The sequence below is a fragment of the Epargyreus clarus genome, unplaced genomic scaffold (assembly GCF_041222505.1).
Source record: "Epargyreus clarus isolate Ecla_fem2 unplaced genomic scaffold, WU_Ecla_fem_2.2 ptg000012l, whole genome shotgun sequence".
Taxonomy (NCBI): domain Eukaryota; kingdom Metazoa; phylum Arthropoda; class Insecta; order Lepidoptera; family Hesperiidae; genus Epargyreus; species Epargyreus clarus.
Window position 1 is genome coordinate 9,709,310 of NW_027332220.1, and position 19,865 is coordinate 9,729,174.

A 19,865-nucleotide genomic window follows, 5' to 3' on the forward strand; every position below is an offset into this window, starting at 1 on the left:
AGTACTCATATTACATATTATTGAAAATATAAATAGTAAAACAAAATTATAACAAGTCGCAAGTTCTTTATCATTTTTCAAACAAAAAAAAATTATAAATTTAGTTTTGTTTCTTTTTTTTGGATAATAAACAAAAGAAATATCCAAGAATACTTTTACAGAACAAACGAGGAATTTTATCAAGGAATTTCTGTTAAAATTTTCAATAAGTAGAGACTTATTATTAATCGTGCATTGTTATAGTTATATTCAACTCAATGTACAAAACATGTCGGAAAATGCAGTCGTGTTACTTGTATTAAAATCTTATACAACAAGTTACGTAAAGTATTGAAATGACTTTTTCAAGTAACATTTTCCGAAAAGGCAAAATAATTATGGCAATATGGTATTTGTCCATACTATTACATATTGACATCTCTCTCTAACATTTACTGGTTGTATGGAAAGTGAAAGAGACAGATAAAAATGAAATGACCAGGTACTTAGTTAACATATCTTAAAATATTGAAGTTAAGATAGATTTATCACATAGAATGGGATATTTTGACACATTCTCATATTTTACATTGTAACATAATAGTAAAGAGATTTAGTTCAATACATCAAAACCATCAATGGACTTTTTGTCGAAATATTTTGTAGTCAACATGTAGAAGTGCTTTTATTTTCAAGGTTTGCAATGAAATATAGCTATCTCTTTCATACTTATAAAAATTGCAATCGTCGATCTCTCTCTAGGGCTCGGATTCCGTCGCTTCCCACCGTCATCGCCCCCAGTCAGCAGTTTTGGTTGGCGCTGCTTAGTATCTATGGCTCTCTATATGTCTGTCTTTCTTTGATACATACGTTTTTGGATATTTATTCATAGTGTGAGAAATATAAATTGTGTTTTCGTGATGGAAATGTTTTTAAATGATTAAAGTCCGACGACTGTGTAAATAAGTGAAACAAAATTATTCTGTAATTTAGTATCTAAGCCATATTGATCAAGCCAGGTTGTAAGAAAATAATTGTACAACAAGGACGAAAACAGCTCAGTAGCTGCACCTCAAAATGGCGGCCAGAATGCAGAAATTAAATTTCGAGAAAGTCTGTCGTGCTTGTTTACAAATAAAGAAGGATATGAGACCTTTATTTGAACAGTTGACTGCCACAATGCTGATGGGAATATCAAAAGTGCAGGTGAGATGACATATTATTTTTAAGTAATGTATCGTTGTTTCTCTCGCACACGTGAGATAACGCATATTGTGTGAATCGCGCAATCGCGTCATCTTTGTTTAGGATGAAGTCATCTCGGATGGCACGATGTTAGCGGTCATTTGGAACATTGTGTTCGTGGACCTACTAGAAATTTCATTGAGAAATGTGTCGCTATCCTTTTCTAATTTAAGAAATCATGTGAGCCCACAGGTTCGAGTGAATGAGACTACCGTTGCGTTGGCTATATAAAGAAATTCTCTTTTAATTTTGGAACCACACGATTATGTATCAGTTTAGAATTTTATTTTTAATTGGTTTTTTTTAATCGAATCTTCAAATATTTATACAATAATGAGTAGAAAATTTATTGGACGTAAACATTGATCTATAAATATAAAGATCCGCCACAAGCGGGCAAAACTTGAAACATACAAAATACGGCAAGTGGTGTAAAACGACTCCAGCCAAGTCCAGTCGCTCTCGCGCGGCGTAGTAATACACACGAATGTCACTGAACACGTTGAACGTCATTATTTTGAATTTAAAGCCTCAAAATGCCTTCTTGTGCAATGCGTAAATGCAAAAATTATGCTCGAAAAAGAAACAAACTTCATGGAATCACCTATCACACGTAAATGAAGAGAAATTATTAAATTTTGTTTATTTTTCGTGTTCGATCCGCCATGATTACGTGAGTAACCAGAAAGAGACAAAGTATGTTTTTGTCAATGAAAGTGATAAAGACGCAAAATGCATGGTCATAGATCAACAGAACAGAAGTGACATTTTATTGAATCTGACGATGTTCATATGTCGTATGTTATAGTTTAAGATCCCACTGCTTAATTTTTATATTAGTGTGTTTTTAGTCAATATATAACATTTTATGGTTTATTTTAATAAAATAAAATCGATATATGGGAAATTCTGTATCCTAATCTTTAAATTTCCTTCGATACCTGTGGTAAATAATAAAAAATATTACCATAAAATTTATATAGGATAGTATACGGTATTTTAAAATTTCTTTAATTGAATAAATATTTCAATCATTAAGGTCGTATTTCTTCCTTAACCTAAACATAATTTAATAAATAATCTTTGTATAGCCAGAAATTAATCCTCAAAAAGACCACGGTAAAATTAGAATCTTATATATAAAATTCTCATGTCACAATGTTAGTTACTGTACCTACTCCTGCGAAACGGCTTTACTGATTTTCACCAAAATTTATATGCATATTCAGTAAGTCTGAGAATTGGCTACTATCTATTTTTCATATCTCTTAAGTGATAAGGGTTGTTCACCCTTAACATTTTTTTTATTTATATGGCAACACAATGTCTGCTGGGTCAGTTAGTACATTTATAAAATTTACACAACTTTGCAATTAATGGTCGTGTGTAAAATAAAACTGATAATAATAAACATAGATTAATAAAGATACTTCGCCGCCTTGAAATTGAAATAAGCCACAAACGGCTTAATAGTAAGTTCTTTTTTTGAATTCTTGACAAATAAAAACATTTTTAGAGAAAATTTACGAATAAATAACTAATACTGCGTAATTTACATAATAAATAAATAATTATTTCAAATATTTTAGAGACATTTTAGCACGGAGACGTGGCAAAACTTTTTTACGCAACTATTTCAATTCTCAAAACTGGGTACATTTTCTTGTTAGGAGTGAGTAATATTTACTAATCTATGATAATAAATATAAACTATTTTTAAAACATATATTTTAAACCAGTCGATACATCTGTATAGATACATTCTTTCAAATTATATTTTTATTTAATAATTATTTATTTAGTTAAACTGTACTATAACATTTCTACGTAAACGACGTACTAAAACTATTATCGACATTTTTGGACATTTTTTACCTTCTGTTCCACTATTTCATTGTCTTTGACAAGCATGCGGATCAATGGGATAGCCACCATACGTCCCGTTTTTAACGGGACAGTCCCTTTTTCCGATGCTTCGTGCCGTTGTCTCCGAAATGAACCGTTGCCATTGTCAATTAAGTAACAGTATATAGTATAATTATGAAAAAAACATGGGGTGCTCCATTTACCAGTTTTGTAAAAAGCGCCCCACATTTTTTCCACAATTATACTATTTACTGTTCCTTAAATGATTCATAGATTGAAAATTATTTTCTACTTTTTAGTTAATTTTATCATAAAAGCGTGTTTTTTAGTATTTAACTATATTTTTTCAAGTAAAAAGTATTTGACATGAAAAAATCGATGTCTCGTTTTGACTGAAGTAATCATTGGTCACTATATTCCATGGTCAATATTTACGTTTGCGTAGACTTGAAACGCAAGGTCAAACACTAGTTGTCTTTTTTTATCACATTGTTCTAATAGCTCTGTCCCTTATAGAACATTTGTCTATGTAGTAAAGGTAAGTAAAATAAAAAACGTGCATGTGTGCTATCAAAGCAGTTTTGCTCAAGTTTTCTCTTAAGTTAGCGGGCGTATAACGTGTCTAGTATAAAATGTCATTGGACGTAAACAAAAATAGTAATTAACCAGGCTGAAACCGCTGAAATAGGTATAGCATAAATAAAAAAATGAAAAAAATAGTTAAGTTAATAATAGGTTTTTCTATATAAACTTTTTAATTGACACTTTAAATTTAATATTTTTTTTTTAATTTTAATAAGTGAAGTAAATAAATGACTTATTTATTTTGGGTTGATGACTAATTTATTTATTTAAAAAAATATTATGATGTAAATTTTATAATGAGGCAAAAAGAGTTAGAAATACAAGAAAATTAACTCTTAAATCGTAATCTTTAATGTACGTTATTTTTGGTTCAACGACAAAAAGTTATGTAACTTTTACATGAAGTAATAGGCTCGAAAATAGGATACGAAAATAAAAAAAAACAACGAAAATAAACGACAAACCAATACGATAAACTGCGCGCGAAATCTAAATCGAAACAATTTGAGTTTAGAACTACACGTAGAGTCAATGATATTTTATACTAGATACGTTACATGCCCACCAATGATATTTATTATGTCTATGCGGATAGTATTATTAAAATAATATATATATAATATGTATTAAGAACATACTCCAAATAAAATGCATATAAAACGCTTTGATAAGTAAAATAGATTTTTACTCGTGTTAAGGTAATATGGTATAGTCCGTGCGCACCTTCCCAAGTAAACGATTATAAAGAACAATTAGTTTTCCAAAATAAAAAAAAAAACTTCTAAAACCCATTCCCATTAATTCCCACTTGAGGTTAAGATAATCTTCTGGGGATAGTCTTAATTGGTAAATGGTGGAAGAACTTTAATTAAGTCTCCTATTAGTTATTTTACGTTAAGAAAGTACTTACTTACTTAATTAAGGACTTATTTTCGCCATTTCAACTACATATAAATTCCCTGTACAACATGGCCATACAATGCATACTTCATCAAACAAATAAACCTGGCATCTAAATTCTTCGTTTAGATTTACACCTGGGATCTATACGCGGAAACATCTTGCATACGTTTATATGGATCAATTGGTTTAAGGCCCTTTTTCTATTCACGTTCCTGCGTGCGATTTTATGACACTCGTATTCTATAGCTCCATAAACATTTCTCACGACTTCTACTCACAGACCTGTATCTGTGGTTCTACTCCTACATGCATGTGAGGGGGGGTGGAAGTGGCGATCCGGACCAGGCCCCGGTCTTGGGGACCCCCAAACCTATTAGCTAAAACCATCGCCATCGCTGAAATACGTTTTGCCGGCGAAGTCTAAGTTTATGGGATTTTTTTAATTTTGTAAAATCAAATCAACTCTTCGACTGGGGGCCTCAATTCAAAAAGTACCTACTTTTCGCCCCGTTCCTCCGGCGACTGCACATTTATAATAGTTTATTTCAGTACTTGTATAGTTTCGAGATATAGGTAGATTAACTCGAAATTATATTATTTTCGTCGGATATTATTTACTTTCTTCCTAAACTGACGTTTTTTAACATGTGTGTGGAAATATACCCCTCCATATTAAATGTTAGTTTAATAATAAAATTTAGGGTGGATTGCATCGAAAGCACGGTTAAAGTTTGCGATAAAGTTAAATATAGCAGTAACTTTGACGGTAGCGATGGAATGTATAAGTTCTATGTTGCACCAATTTAAGTAAATAAATATATTTTTGCTTCAGGTGTCAATAGGCGACGGTCTACCTACCCAGCTGTGTGGGTACTAAGTGGCTTCTGCTTCCCATGTACATCTGTAATCAACCCCAGATTGGATTAGAGATTCCTACCTGAGGTCGGCCACATATGCGCCGCTTCTCCTGAGGATTAAGCTGGAACGCCTTAAATAAATAGTTAAATATATTTTTGCTTCAGGTGTCAATAGGCGACGGTTTACCGACCCAGCTGTGTTTGCAATGTGTGCACCAAATCTCACGGAGCCACGCCTTCAAGGAGCAAGTGGAACGCAATGACGGCATACTGCGGGAGCAGGCCAAGGTTATGGCCGAAGAGGAGCTTAAAGCTGAGGTATTTTGCTTAACATTAAATATAAAATAATAATGAGTAACATCCAGGGCCTCGATTTCCTAAAAAAAAAGTTGGCATCGAATTTTTATTTTATACTTCGATAAAATTTGTTAAGGAGGAGGGGTTCAACAGGCTTCGCGAAGTCGAGTCAGACGACAAGACCAGCTCTGAAATTTATTGATAAAAAACAGAAACAGGTTCCCCTAAGATTACTTTTCTCGCCTATATTTAAGGAGGTGGGAAGTCTAGGAAATTGTATCTCATAATGAACTGGATAGATTTACAGCTAGCATGTATGTATGTATTTTTTAAAATTATAACTGTAGTTTCGAATTTTGCGATCTACGTATACTATAAAAAATCGTTCTGTATGAAAACATGCACCCTATATCCCACCTTTGGATTCCTTTTGGCCTAAAATAAATGTTCAATCTACACTAATATTATAAAGGAAGGAAGGAAAACTTTGTTTGTTTGTTTGGTTGTAATGAATAGGCTCAAAAACTACTGGACAGATTTTAAAAATTCTTTCACCATTCGAAAGCTACATTATCCACGAGTAACATAGGCTATATTTTATGTAAACTATATTTGATAAATAGATTTTGAGGCGGTACAAAGTTTGCCGGGTAACCAGTACCTACTATAATAAAGTCTGAAACGAAAATATCCAAACTTTTAGCGGGACCCGAAGTCCCTACTTTTTGAGTTCATCGAGGTGCCAGTTATGAACAACAATGCAACTGCCAATCAGCTGCTGGAAAACTTCTTCGCGACCCCAGACCAAACGCAACCGGAGCCACAGCCTATTATCCAAGATACGACGCCTAAGGAGGTACGTAGAGGTTTAGTTTAAAAAATAAGTGTCAAAGCAGTCCACCGGTAAGTCGTTACTACCATCCATGGACATCAGTAACAAACTTTTTTTATAATATAGGAGTAGCAGATGTGCCTGAAGTCCACCTGATTGTAAGCGGCTACTGCTTACAATCAGGTGGACAATCAATTGTACATCTGTAATCAACCCCAGATAGGATAAGATTCCTACCTCAGGTCGGCCTCAGATGCGCCGCTACCCCTGAGGACTAAGCTAGAACGCCTCGGAAAAGTATGTCTCCCTTACCACACCCTTCAAACCAGAACATAGCAGCGCTTGACACTTCTGTTATGAGGCAGAAATAGGTGTGGCGGTGGTGCCGCCGGAGTTGAATCGCAAAGGGTTCTAACACCTTCAAGCTTTACTACCTTCGTAGTTAAAAATGGTCGCTCTATTGTCCGTCAGTGGACAATCACACTAAAAAACAAAAACTGCTATTTTTTTTACAAATAGGCGTAGCGGTACTCTAATGTTCGAACTATACTGATTTTGAAGGAAGAATACAAATTTTAAAAGGTGGTAGAACCTTTCAAAACTTGTAATTATAATTTTTGAACACTTAATAAGCAAAAGTTTGACACAGAATTAAACGAAACCGCAAATTTGGTTATTTAAAAATTACGGTAAAAGTATCTTCATAACATTTGGCGGTACAAGTCTCGATCTCGCGATCCAACCGACCACTGCACTTAACTGACACTTCATATCACCAACCACGTAATTCCCAGATCGAAGTGAAGACCACAGGGTCCAAGGACGACGGCCTGAACTCAGACGAGGAGACCTACCTCCAGATGGTGGTATTCCAAGCCACATCCACAGTGGCCCCTGGTCGACATATGTGCAACTTATGCCATAAGGAGTTCAAGCACGGCAGATGGCTGAAACTCCACATGCGGTCACATACTAACTGGATTAGGGCGAATTGCAAGAAACCGCCCATGTGTCCAATCTGTGAGAGGACTTTTAAGGTAAGTTGTTAAATTTTATGACTATTTTGGTTGGAAGTTGGGAAGCATCCGATAAATATGTTTCCCTTACCACATGCTTCAAATCAGAACACGGAAGCTCATACTGCTGTTACAAGACAGATTTAGGTGTGGCTGTGGTGATTCTGGAGCCCAACCATAAGAGGTTCTACTGCCTTCAAAATATGCAAGATACCTCCGAGCGTAAAATGTGTCGTTAGTTAGTCATCCCATCCAGATCCTGATTGTCTGGAAGAGTTATGTAAACCAATACAGTTTTCTAAGGCTTACTAGAGATTTTTTTTAAATAAAAATCCAAGACCTTAAAAAATGCGTCAAGTCAAAGAATATAAAATACATACTTGTACATGCGCTCGAAAAACCCTTCACAGATGGATGAAAATTAATAATTAAGTAACAATAACGGTTCTTTTGATTAAGAACATCATGTGTGACCAACAGTCATGCAACGCTACTCAGGAATGCAGTCCGCCAATAGAATACTGTTTCATTTTTTTCAGGGTCCCGGCATGCTCAAGATGCACATGCGAACCCATGAGGAGCGGCCACCCAAACCCCCCACATGCTCAGTGTGCCAGCGGACCTTCCCGACCAAAACCCTCATGTACCGCCACCGGCAGACCCACTTCGAGCAGAAAACCCATCAGTGTGTGTTTTGTGAAAAGCGGTTCTTCAGCGGATATGCCCTGCGGTCGCATATGGCCCGCCATAGGGGGGAACGGCCCTATACTTGCTCCATATGTACCAAAAGCTTCTACAACCCTACTGATTTGAAGGTGAGTCTTGATTGGTTAGATTTAGTTAGTCTAAAGGTGCTTTCTTATTATAGGATTTGAATCCGACTGCTACTGCACGACAACGTCGGTTGTGTTGTGATGCTACCCACGACCACTGCGTTTATCATACAAAATGACATAATGAGGGATCGTGTTGGAGCAGTTGATCCCACGTTTAAATAGTGCGATGGCAGCAAAAATATTGTCACTTCACTCGATTTTGTACAAAAAACAAACATCCGATACAAGCCGTCTTATGTGAACTGCCGTAAGTGATCTCTGATCAGATTTGAAGAGAAAAATACTTATAGAGAGAACACTTAATCTAAACCGCGAAAATATGTTTAGTCCAATAAAATGCAGTACACTTGGGTACAATATAACATTAAGATATTAGCAAATAAAAAAATTAGTAGCAATAATTATAGCATCTATTGTATTCAATTCTGTCAATCGTCGTAGAAAGATGGCGTCGACAAAGTACCACACGGCAGCTTCGCAAATTTCTCATCCTCCTCTTGTTTAACTTTGAACGCGTTCTCGAAAGCCTTTTTACTCTTCTTCGACAAATACTCTGGGTAACTTACCCGAAATCGTATAATTAGATTGCCTTTAGCTTTCTTCGGGCAAGCCAGTACTGGAAGACCCTCATTTTCGATGACTTTCTCATATGTAGGTGTAACTACATCGCTTATTTTGATCCTCAAAACTCTGTCGTCTAAGGTTGTTAAAACAAACATGGTACCGCAGAGCGCTTCTTCTAATGTTATATCCCGGAAAGTTACCAGGTCGCTAGGTCCGGACCTGACGTAAGTGTCGTGAGGCCGGTCCTCCGTTATGAAGACCACGTCAGCCGGTATTCTTGTAGGGCCTTGATCCCCTTCCTCCTTGAACCGTATTTCTGTATTTGGATACGTACCAGGTCTTATCGGGATCGATAGCACCTTTTCCCGAAGCTTCAGCTCTGAACACGTTTCGTCTGTGAACACGAGGCGTTGGATCTTCATTTTCTTCAAGCCACCCTTATATACTTCCTCCAAAGACAGAGCCAATGGTCGGACTATTGTTGAGTCCTTCTCTTTGTACCCTTTTCCTAAAGGCGAGTCGAACATCGAAGGAGGGTTTTCATAGTAATCGAGCAGATCAGCATAAGGGTTAGTGGTACCGAAGAATTCGTGGTAAGTCCTCAAAGGTTCGCCGTGGTAGGTGTACGGTTGGATGTACTCATTTGGACCTGGCACGCCCTTTTTCAGGCCCTCCTCTCCGTACTGATCGTACACGGCCCTGCGTCTGTGGTCCACGAGAACTTCATACGCTTCGCCGATTAACGCGAAGATTCGATTGATGCTTTCGTCGTTTTCGTGCCGTTCTGGGTTGTACTTGATGGCGAGGCGTCGGTATGCCTTCTTGACCTCGAGTTGGCTGCAGTTCCGTTTGATGCCCAATATGCCGTAGTAGTCGAAGCCCATTTTAGTTTAATTAGTAAACGAAATTATCAAAATAAACCGATTTACGTTCGTCAAAATGACAAGACTTGACTGATTGACGTTAAACGATTAATCGATTGTCAAATAAAACATTATTATATTTTTCATAGTACCTACATAATAATTTACGAAGGATGTGTTTCTACACATGTAATAATGCATACAAAGCAAGTTTTAATTTAAAAAAGAACAGCGTTTGACTTTGGCTGGAAACAGCTGGAACTAATTCGGAAAATCAAGATAAATTAATTAAGCGATCTAAAGTAGAACATCAAAAGCTTTTTGTAATAACTACAACATAAATCACTCAACTTTTTTTTCATTTCAAGGTCCACTTCCGTCTACACACGGGAGAAAAACCACTCAAGTGTTCAGAGTGCAATAAGACCTTCCGCCGCCACTCCACGCTGTGCCAACACATGAAGAAGCACCGCGGCATACGGAACCACGTGTGCAACGTCTGCAATAAGGGATTCTACGAGGTGTCGAAACTGAACGCACATATGCGGGTTCATACTGGTTAGTGAATATAATTATAATCTAGTATCAAGTGCCACCAACGTAATAAGACGGGTCTTCCACTCCACGCTGTGGCTGCATATGAAGAAGCACCGCTGCATACGGAACCACGTGTGCAATAAAGGCTTCTACGAGTTGTCGAAACTAAACGCGCACATGCGGGTTCATACTGGTTAGTGATTGTAATTATAACTCAACAACAAGTGCCACCAATGCAATAGACGGTCCTACCACTTTACGCTGTACCAGCACATGAAGGAGCACCGCGGCATACGAAACTACGTGTGCAACGTGTGCAACAAGGGCTTCTATGAGGTGTCCAAAATGAACGCGCATATGCGGGTTCATACTGGTTAGTGCATATAATTATAACTCAACGTCAAGTGCCACCAATGCAACAAGACCTTCCTGCAACTCCACGCTGTGCCAGAATATGAAGAAGCACCGCGGCACACGGAACCACGTGTGCAACGTGTGCAATAAGGGATTCTACGAGGTGTCCAAACTGAATGCGCATATGCGGGTTCATACTGGTTAGTGAATATAATCATAATCTAGCATCAAGTGCCACCAATGCAACAAGCCCAATGAAAAAAAAAATAAACTTAAATATTTTAATTAAATATACGAGTAAGTTTCTGTACATGACAAAGGTATTTCTGCTAGAATTATTTAAAATTTCAAATTCAAATAATTTGCCGAACTGTTTTATTGAATGTCTGAACACCATTTAATGACCTAGCTACATGGCGACGTATATTTTTAATGATCTATTTAATAGCTTTTGTTTAAAAAAACGTGCTTGATAGAGAATATGACAACTTATTTTCTTAAACAAATAACGATTAAAAGTAATAAATCTCAGGTGAGCGACCATTCGAGTGCGGGCAATGTTCACGGAAATTCGCCCAGCAGTCCGCCCTCATCTACCACCGGCGGACCCACACGGGGGAGAAACCGTATTCCTGCAAGCTTTGCTCTGCTCGCTTCACCACTTCATCCGCGAGGAACAACCATCTGTTGACCCATAATGGACACAAGAGGTTAGTTTTGTCTACTATATGACGCTTATTTGATATTCTGTACTTGTAACTCAAGTAAAATAGGATTCCCTGTGGAAAGCATAGGTGCGTTACCGTAGTTCTCAAAAGTTGTTCTAAACTTTTTTTTTCATAATATTACTTTTATTTGGGGAAAACTTTCAAAGTACTTAAGAAGATAGCTCCAAATAAATAGAATTTGCTGTAAAGCGTTTAGATAGTTAGGCTATTTTAGTAAGATATTCACAAATCGATATTTGAAAAATCGATCTTTATTTAGTTTGTGCTTCTGAGGGATTCACCGACAATACAGACAATCGATTACATAATTCGATAACAATCAATGGATTTATGTAATCAATCTTAAATATTTATCAAAACCTCGATTTTAGTTTCGAAAATTGATTCTTCAAAAAGATAAGTGCTTCTTCTTCATAACGAAACACCTTGTGAAGTGGTGGTAGTTGTATTGACATTAAAAAAGTGCTCTGTAAAGAACCTATTTTGAATAAAAAAATAGATTTGATTTGATTTGTATTAATCGATTCTTAATCGATCAGCAGGTTCGTGTGCCCAGTGTGCTTCAAGGCGTGCGGTTCGCGCGCGGAGCTGCGCTCGCACTCGGCGAAGCACTCCGGCGAGCGGCTGTTCGGCTGCGAGCTGTGCGCCGCGCGCTTCGCCTCCGCCGCCGCGCTCGCCGTGCACCGCCGCCACCACGAGGCGGGCCGCCTCATCTGCAACGTGTGCGGCAAGGGTGGGTGTCGCGTGTGTCGCCGACACGAGGCGAAGCACTCGGACGAGCGGCTGCGAACTGTGCACAGCGCGCTTCTTTTTTTTATTTTTTTTTTATTTTATAATATAGGAGTAGCAGACGAGCATGCAGTCCACCTGATGGTAAGTGGCTACTGCCGCCCATGGACATCTGTAATCAACCCCAGATAGGATTAGATATTCCTACCTGAGGTCGGCCACAGATGCGCCGCTACCCCTGAGGACTAAGCTGGAACGCCTCGGAAAAGTATGTCTCCCTTACCACACCCTTCAAAACGGAACACAGCAGCGCTTAACACTGCTGTTATTAGGACGAAATGGGTGTGGCGGTGGCGGCGCCGGAGTCGAACCACAAAGGATTCTACCACCTTCAAATTCTACCAGCTTCTTTAGGTATTCGCCGAGTACAGACGAACAGACACGGATAGAGGAATCGACTTTATCCGACGACGATAAGTTTACTATAACTAGTATGTATGTATTCGGGAGTTTATGGTATACCCGTCACGAATATTCATCATTTAAAGGTGCACTTTTAGAAATCCCACTTCACGTAAACCAGGCAGTACATAAATGACATCATGATTAGATACTCACAAAGTACAAACGAAAGACTACAAAAATATGTGTTGTTAGATATAATTTATTTATCGTCATTGTAAATGCTCCGAGCACACCTGATCACGGCGCGACGATACGCAGGCCACATCACGAAGCTAGACGGTTGATAATATGTAATGTCTGTGGGAAAGGTAGGTAATGTTGCTTTTGTTGATTTTGCCACATCTTGACTATAGACGAATAGATACGAATAAGTGTGTAAATGAAATATTCGGGTGTATTCGCCACGAATACCCGTTCGCGCGGTGTCTTTATTACTTGATCCGGAGCGCCGCCCCTCCCTCTGTCTTTAGAGCAATCTTGCAAGATATAAATCTGAGTTATTATTATAAAATTAAAAAAAAAATCCTTTTACACTCCACAGGTTACACCGAAACCAGCTTCTACAAGAAACACATGAAAACCCACACGAACGCGAAAGCAATAACAGAATCGTCGGAACCCGAAAACGGTTCCGATAACCAGCAGGGTTCAGACAAGGATGACGGCAAAACTGATAAACATGACGTCAGCATGGGGGATATGACAGGCAATATGATGGAGCAGCAAAATGATGGAACCGTACAGCAAGTGCAGGAACAAGGGAATCAGGTTCAGGTAATATTGTTTTAATCAGTATAAAAGTGATAAGTAGGAAACGAACTTCCACTCTATTTTTATATGAGATTGAAGTAGCATACAATCTCGCAGTTTACTGATTGTAAGTTGTCTCTGACGCGCGTGGACACCTGTGACCAACTCCGTTTAGAACTGGCTCTACCCAAAACCGATTACAAATGCATTGCCATTTCAAATGGGCGCGTACTGCATTCTTCCAAAACGCAGAAGTGCTTCACGTAGAAATACGTGTGGCGTAGATACCTCCCTGGTCGTCATATGCGATGTGTTCCAATATATTCCTCAGTAGTAGCAACGTGTCTGAGGCCCACTTCGGGTACGACTCTAATCCTACGGCACGTGACTGCATGATAAATCTATGTAACTTACATAATATTATACATAAGCATGTAATCTTAAATGTCTCAGAGAGGTAATCTTAAGTATTTTTTTTCAGGTGCAAACACAAGACGGCGGCAATGCGAAGAAGTTCAAATGCGGCATTTGCGTGAAGAGCTACATGTACTTGCACAGCCTGAAGAAGCACCTGCTCAGTCATGTGCAGATGTGCGTGTTCAGTCCGGACGGCTCCGAGCGCTTGTACGCGATACGGGTGAGGAATCTGTTTGTTGTAACTAAATGTGAATTTTGTGTTTGAGTACGTGTGTGTGTGTTTTTGTCTCTATGTATGTATACGTGTGCGCGCACTTGCTCTCAATTTATGTGTATATATATGTGTCTATGTTTGTATTCTACAATTTTCCTAATAAGGTTGAGACTTGAGAACTTTCAGATATGTATTTTTTACTAAATTACTTCTTAAAATATGATATCAATTATCCAACTCGCAGCAACAACAACAGGAGCAACTCCAACAACAACAACAGCAGCAACAACAGCAGCAGCAGCAGCAAGTGGCGCAGGTGCAGCTGCAGCAGCAGCACGTGCAGCAGCTGCAGCAGCAGGTGCTGCAGGTGGGCGGCGTGCAGCAGCTCGCGGTGCCGATACACGCGCAGCACGTGCAGCAGGGCATCGTGCAGGTATACTAGCTTTGTCCCTGTAGTCCTGGGACTAGAATAGGGCTAGGGTATCCCCTGCCTGTCGTAAGAGGCGACTAAAAGGGGGCTTCCGGGGTTGCGGGCGGCAAGAGTGGGAGCTCGAACCGTCTAGTAAGCGACTCCGGGAAGGACGGCGGCATGTGTGGTCGCATACCGTCGTGAACACCCGATGGTGTGGGAGGAGCGAAAACTACTCTCCCAGGGCAGAGCCCGGAGGACTCCGGTTGTGTTCCATTGGAGATCTCACAGTTCTCCACCAAGCGCTGAGGACGGCCACCGGGGGGGTTTAAGTGCGGTAAAAATCCCACATAACCCGGCGTCGCTCCCACGTCGTCGGGTACCTTTTGAAGGTTTCCCCCTCGGAAAAAAAAATACGGTATATCAGCTTGTTGTACACAAAAAATCTGCTCCCAACTCCAGCAGCAACAACACCAGTAGCTCCAGCAGCAGCGACTAAATAAATCAGTGGGAAAAAAACATACAATTCACTTGATGGTTATTTGGCTGCTGCCGCCAAAGAACATCTGTTAACAACCCCAGATAAGATTAGATCTTACCTGACTCTGGGGTCAGCCACAAATGCTTTGTTACCTTGTTGTTTAACGCTGGTGGTGCCACTGGAGTTGAATGACTAAAGGTTCTACCATCTTCATGAATACCTAGTTGATGTTGCCTACCTTTTTTACCTACTCTATTGTTACCCACTCTATTATGCTGTTCCATTAGATTACCATTCTTTAAAAAAATATAATTAATATAAATAAATATTTTTAAACGTTATTTTTATGTTAACAGAGCGGACAACATACATATCCCGTGATATCATCAGTGCAATCTTTGCAGTTACAACAGACTCATCAGCATATAAACACTGTAAGTATTCATTTTTCATGTAAATTATTATCAATAATAGGTACACTATTGAAGTTCAAATGCTACAATGGAAGTTACACGCATTATTACGATCAAAACAGTTTAACTAAGCAATGAAAATTAAAATTTGTTCTAAAATGATGTTTATTTGTTCGCATACAGTAGTTTTTTTTTCGAACCCTCTAAATCCCCCTTATGACTGAGTTCTATTTTGTCTCCGGATTAAGATTTTTTTAACTAGACCTAGCGGTCTATGCACGAATCTGGTTAGAAATAGCTTTCTAACTAGATTCGTGCATAGACCATTCGGAAACACGATTTCTGTATTTTACTAAAGTTTGTATTCCTTTTTTACAGCAGCCACAGCAGTTACAGGTGCAAACAATACAGATACATCCGCAACACCAACCCATACAAATACACGTAAGTTAAATACATTATATAAAATGTCATAACGAACAATTCCAAGTCTAGAACTACATACTCGCCGAATACCGACGAATAGGCGCGAATACGAATGTGTTTTGGTACAGCCGTCCAAACAGCTCGACGGAATTTAATTTGGTGTCGTTGGATTCGTCTAAATCGTAGAGTGACATGGCTATATTTTTAAGCAGTCTGGTTTTTGGTATTATAATAATGTTTTTTTTTAACTCATATTATATCTATGTTATGATGGTATTTTTGTGTTAACAGGCCGTGGGTGTGCAACAAGTACAGCAAGTGCAGCAGGAACAGTTGCACGTCGCTACGTCGACATGTCAGACCATGCTACCGAATATATTACAGGTACTATTATTACTAGTATTATAGTGGTACAATGATCTAAGATTATATTTGCTACTATTCTACTGGCAGAGATGGGTTTATTTAGAATGAGAAAGGTTTAGGACATAGTTATCGCACTCGCGGTCAAATGTTACTTGGCAATGCAGTACTTCATATACCTTTAATAATATTTTTCAAGATAAGTAACGCGTACAAATTTATTGCTTCGAGGGTAACTGTTACGTAATAGTATTATAGTTGGATTTGGTGGTCTATTAATAAGCTTCTGTTGTCTGTCTGCCTGTTATAAGGCTGTAAATCTTGAGTTGAAATAGATATCTTAATAGCAAATAATAAAAATAAATCAATATAAGACACCAACTATAGTCTGAGTCTGGTAATATAAATATTAGAAAATGTGAATTGATCATAATTTATTTAGATTATTATTTTATTATTGTTGTATTAATTTAATATTGTCAAAAATAAGAAACTACCAATTAAAACGTATTTTCTTGATAGGTCAACACTTTTGTTTACATTTGGACACCTAATTATGAATCAGACTATAGTAATAGTTGTTAGACATTTTGAATTTATACAATGTACGTACTTTTCTATCACTAATGATAATATGTAAATACAAAAAAAAAAATCGTGCTACGGTACTCTGCGTGTAATTGTGACTCGCATAATATATATTTATGAATGTTAACCCACTAGTTATTAATATCAAATTCAGTGTATATGTGTATAGTGTGTTAAAGGTGGTAGAACCCTTTGTGGTTCGACTCCGGCGGCACCACCGCCACACCTATTTCTACCTAATACCAGCAGTGTTAAGCGCTGCTGTGTTCCGGTTTGAAGGGTGTGGTAAGGGAGACAGACTTTTCCGAGGCTTTCCAGCTTAGTCCTCAGGGGTAGCGGCGCATCTGTGGCCGACCTCAGGTAGGAATATCTAATCCTATCTGGGGATGATTACAGATGTCCACGGGCGGCAGTAGCCACTTACTATTAGCTGGACTGCATGCTCGTCTGCTACTCTTATATTATAAAAAAAATATATATTAAATTACGTTTCTATATACCAGTTGCAGCCCGGTGCAGTGGCGGTGTCTGGTCTGCCGGAGCTGGGCGGCGGCGGCGTGGGCGGCGTGGCGCACCGCATCATCCTGCAGCCGCAGGCACAGGCGCCACACCCCATATACACCATACACCACTGACCCGTGGTGTAATGCCGCCTGATGCCTGAGGTGACTTAGTCCTCAGGAGTGACGCATCTGTGATCGGCTGATCTGTAGAGCTGATTACAGATGTCCATAGGCGGCAGTAACCGCGTGTAATACGCGCCAAACTTCTAGTCCGCTCTGAAGTTGTTGCGCGCAAGTGTAGTCAGAGAGCCAATGGGGTTGAACACAACTACAAGCGTATACTCCGTAGCAACGGTAAGGGCACACTAACGCAGCTATGTACCCGTGAGCAGACAGCGGAAGATGCCCCTTTGTGTCCCGCTAATATCTACAATTTGCTGTTGTGACGCGCCTTGTTTATTTATTTAGAACGGACTAGAAGTTTGGCGCGGACTCCACCATTTTGTAATTCAATATTATTGAAAAAAAATCACCAGTAGCTCACCATCACGTCTCTACATTACATTCTACACCACCACATCCCTCTATATACCTACAGGTTGAATTTTTCAAATGGGCGTTCAGGGCCATCACCGAATTTGTTAATATGCGCATTGTTTTAATTAATGAATGGCAGGAACATAACTGACAATTTAATATGAAAAAATATGTATTTTCTTTAAAATTAGCTTTTTCCTTGCGTTTGTCATATATCATTACTGCCCAGAATTTGGTCCGCATAAGCGACACTATTCGATGATGGAATAATACAGGGTATTTTTTTTAATAATCTCGTTTTGATTCCCAGTTACGGAAAAATATATTTTAAACATCTAATTAATGCAGTTTGAGTTTTTATCAGAGTCAGCCTCGTAACTCTTTTCAGCATTTTCGGTAATCCTTATAGTTTTGGATTTGGCCCTGAAAGCCCATTTGAAAAATGCACCCTGTATAATGTAAATCACTTAAATCATACATAGTGCAGTAGTATACAAAATTACTCTATCACATTAATAATTATCACTTAGTGATTATATATTACATAGTTAGATTATTATATTGGTAATGAGTAAATGATAAGTTTATATAATGAAGATTTTGTACTGTGTGAGGGTGGTAGTGGTCTCAGAAAATCTTGTTAATTTCGTTACTTCATCTTAGCTATCAAATATTTCAGAGAATATTATGTTTCTTCTAAAATTGAACACTTATGGCTCAATTTACATTGCCGCGGAATGGAATGGAAGTTAATTTTTGCAAACAAATTCTGCATAGCATAATGAACTTTATGTCAATTGTGACAAAATCCACAGACTGCGCCGACAGTTGTTTAGGGAATTCTCGAGAATGCGCGAGGATCCCCCGGAAGACACGCAACCTTTTTTTTGGCACGTATTTAGTTTGTACGTTCCACAATTGACATAAAGTTCATTATGCTATGCAGAATTTGTTTGCAAAAATTAGCTTCCATTCCATTTCGCGGCAATGCAAATTGAGCATATAACCTACTTATAGAATACTTAGTTTTCATTTCTATAAAGAAAATACAATTTTCTCAAATGTAGGCATGAGTTATTTATATGAATGCGCCATAGTATACTAGTTGGAAGTACATTTTGTATAAATACCGGCGTATAAACTACATATAATTTGCTTTAGGTGCAAGAGATTTATATATTGTTATCTAGTATAGGTATAGTGCTTGTTATTATAATTTAATTTTGTAGAAATAAAATAAATTAAACAGGAATTGCGTTTCATTTCTTCCTTACAGACTTCACTTAAATACGAACGTTTATCAAAATATAAAGTTCCATCATAATATTAACAAAGTCGTATTTCTATTGTTTTTATCAGCCACAAAATGTGATTAGACAGATATTTCCTTTGTAACTAATATATGAAGTTATGCAACTTCGGGCGTGGTCGAGAATTAGATGGGTGTCTGCTAGTGGCTAAAACGCGCTTCTATGCTTCAAAGCAACTAAGTTGTCGGTCCCGGTCTTTTTCATTTAGTCTTTAAATTTTTGCTGGCCTTATCAGCGCTCTGAAAACTTCCCCATTTAGCACTCCTCATTGAAGGTAGGGTATCCCGGCCTCCCTAATAGTAGGGAGCCGAGTCCAGCAAAAGAGTCTTATAGGTATGTTGTAATAAAGTCAGTAGCAGGGTCACAAAATAAAACAACAAGACAAACTTAAATAATCTTATATTAAAAATGTATTGCTAATCAGTTTAAATAAGACACTTTTAAATGCAATTCATTGATCTTTCAAATACAGAAACAAATTCGACAGAGCACAACATTTGGCACGAGTGTGAATAATAATATTTACAATAAATAAAATATATTCCTATCATATGTGTACCAAGCGAATTACTTATATGTGAAGCAAATGTTTAAAAGACGAAAGTTAGATAAATAGAAAATTAAAATGTCAAAATATTAATTAGTCGTCTTACTTTCCATACAAAACTACCTATGAGATTGAATTACAGGTCACCTCTATTACCAATGACAATATAAGTATTCTTATTTACATCAATTATTTAAAAAATGAAGTTAAGGTTTTAGGGGAAGAAATGTGTAAAACTTGTACCTACTGGA

At 38.0% G+C, this 19,865-nt stretch overlaps 2 protein-coding genes across 2 annotated transcripts; one reads left to right on the forward strand and one right to left on the reverse strand.

Annotated features, from left to right (window-relative positions):
- Nucleotides 1-772: 772 nt before the first annotated feature.
- Nucleotides 773-19,009, forward strand: LOC140746374 (uncharacterized). The gene is made up of 15 exons (XM_073078498.1): nt 773-1,185; nt 5,601-5,753; nt 6,436-6,588; nt 7,359-7,601; nt 8,120-8,395; nt 10,212-10,401; nt 11,267-11,444; nt 12,005-12,195; nt 13,198-13,430; nt 13,888-14,043; nt 14,282-14,470; nt 15,284-15,361; nt 15,719-15,784; nt 16,058-16,150; nt 17,221-19,009. Exons 1-15 carry the CDS (start codon nt 1,057-1,059, stop codon nt 17,350-17,352), a joined length of 2,460 nt encoding a protein of 819 aa, XP_072934599.1. The 5' UTR covers nt 773-1,056; the 3' UTR covers nt 17,353-19,009.
- On the reverse strand, nt 8,811-9,888 carry LOC140746373 (dnaJ homolog subfamily B member 13). Its single transcript, XM_083058999.1, has one exon. The coding sequence runs from the start codon at nt 9,862-9,864 to the stop codon at nt 8,845-8,847; it is 1,020 nt and encodes a 339-aa protein (XP_082915125.1). The 5' UTR covers nt 9,865-9,888; the 3' UTR covers nt 8,811-8,844.
- Nucleotides 19,010-19,865: the final 856 nt, after the last annotated feature.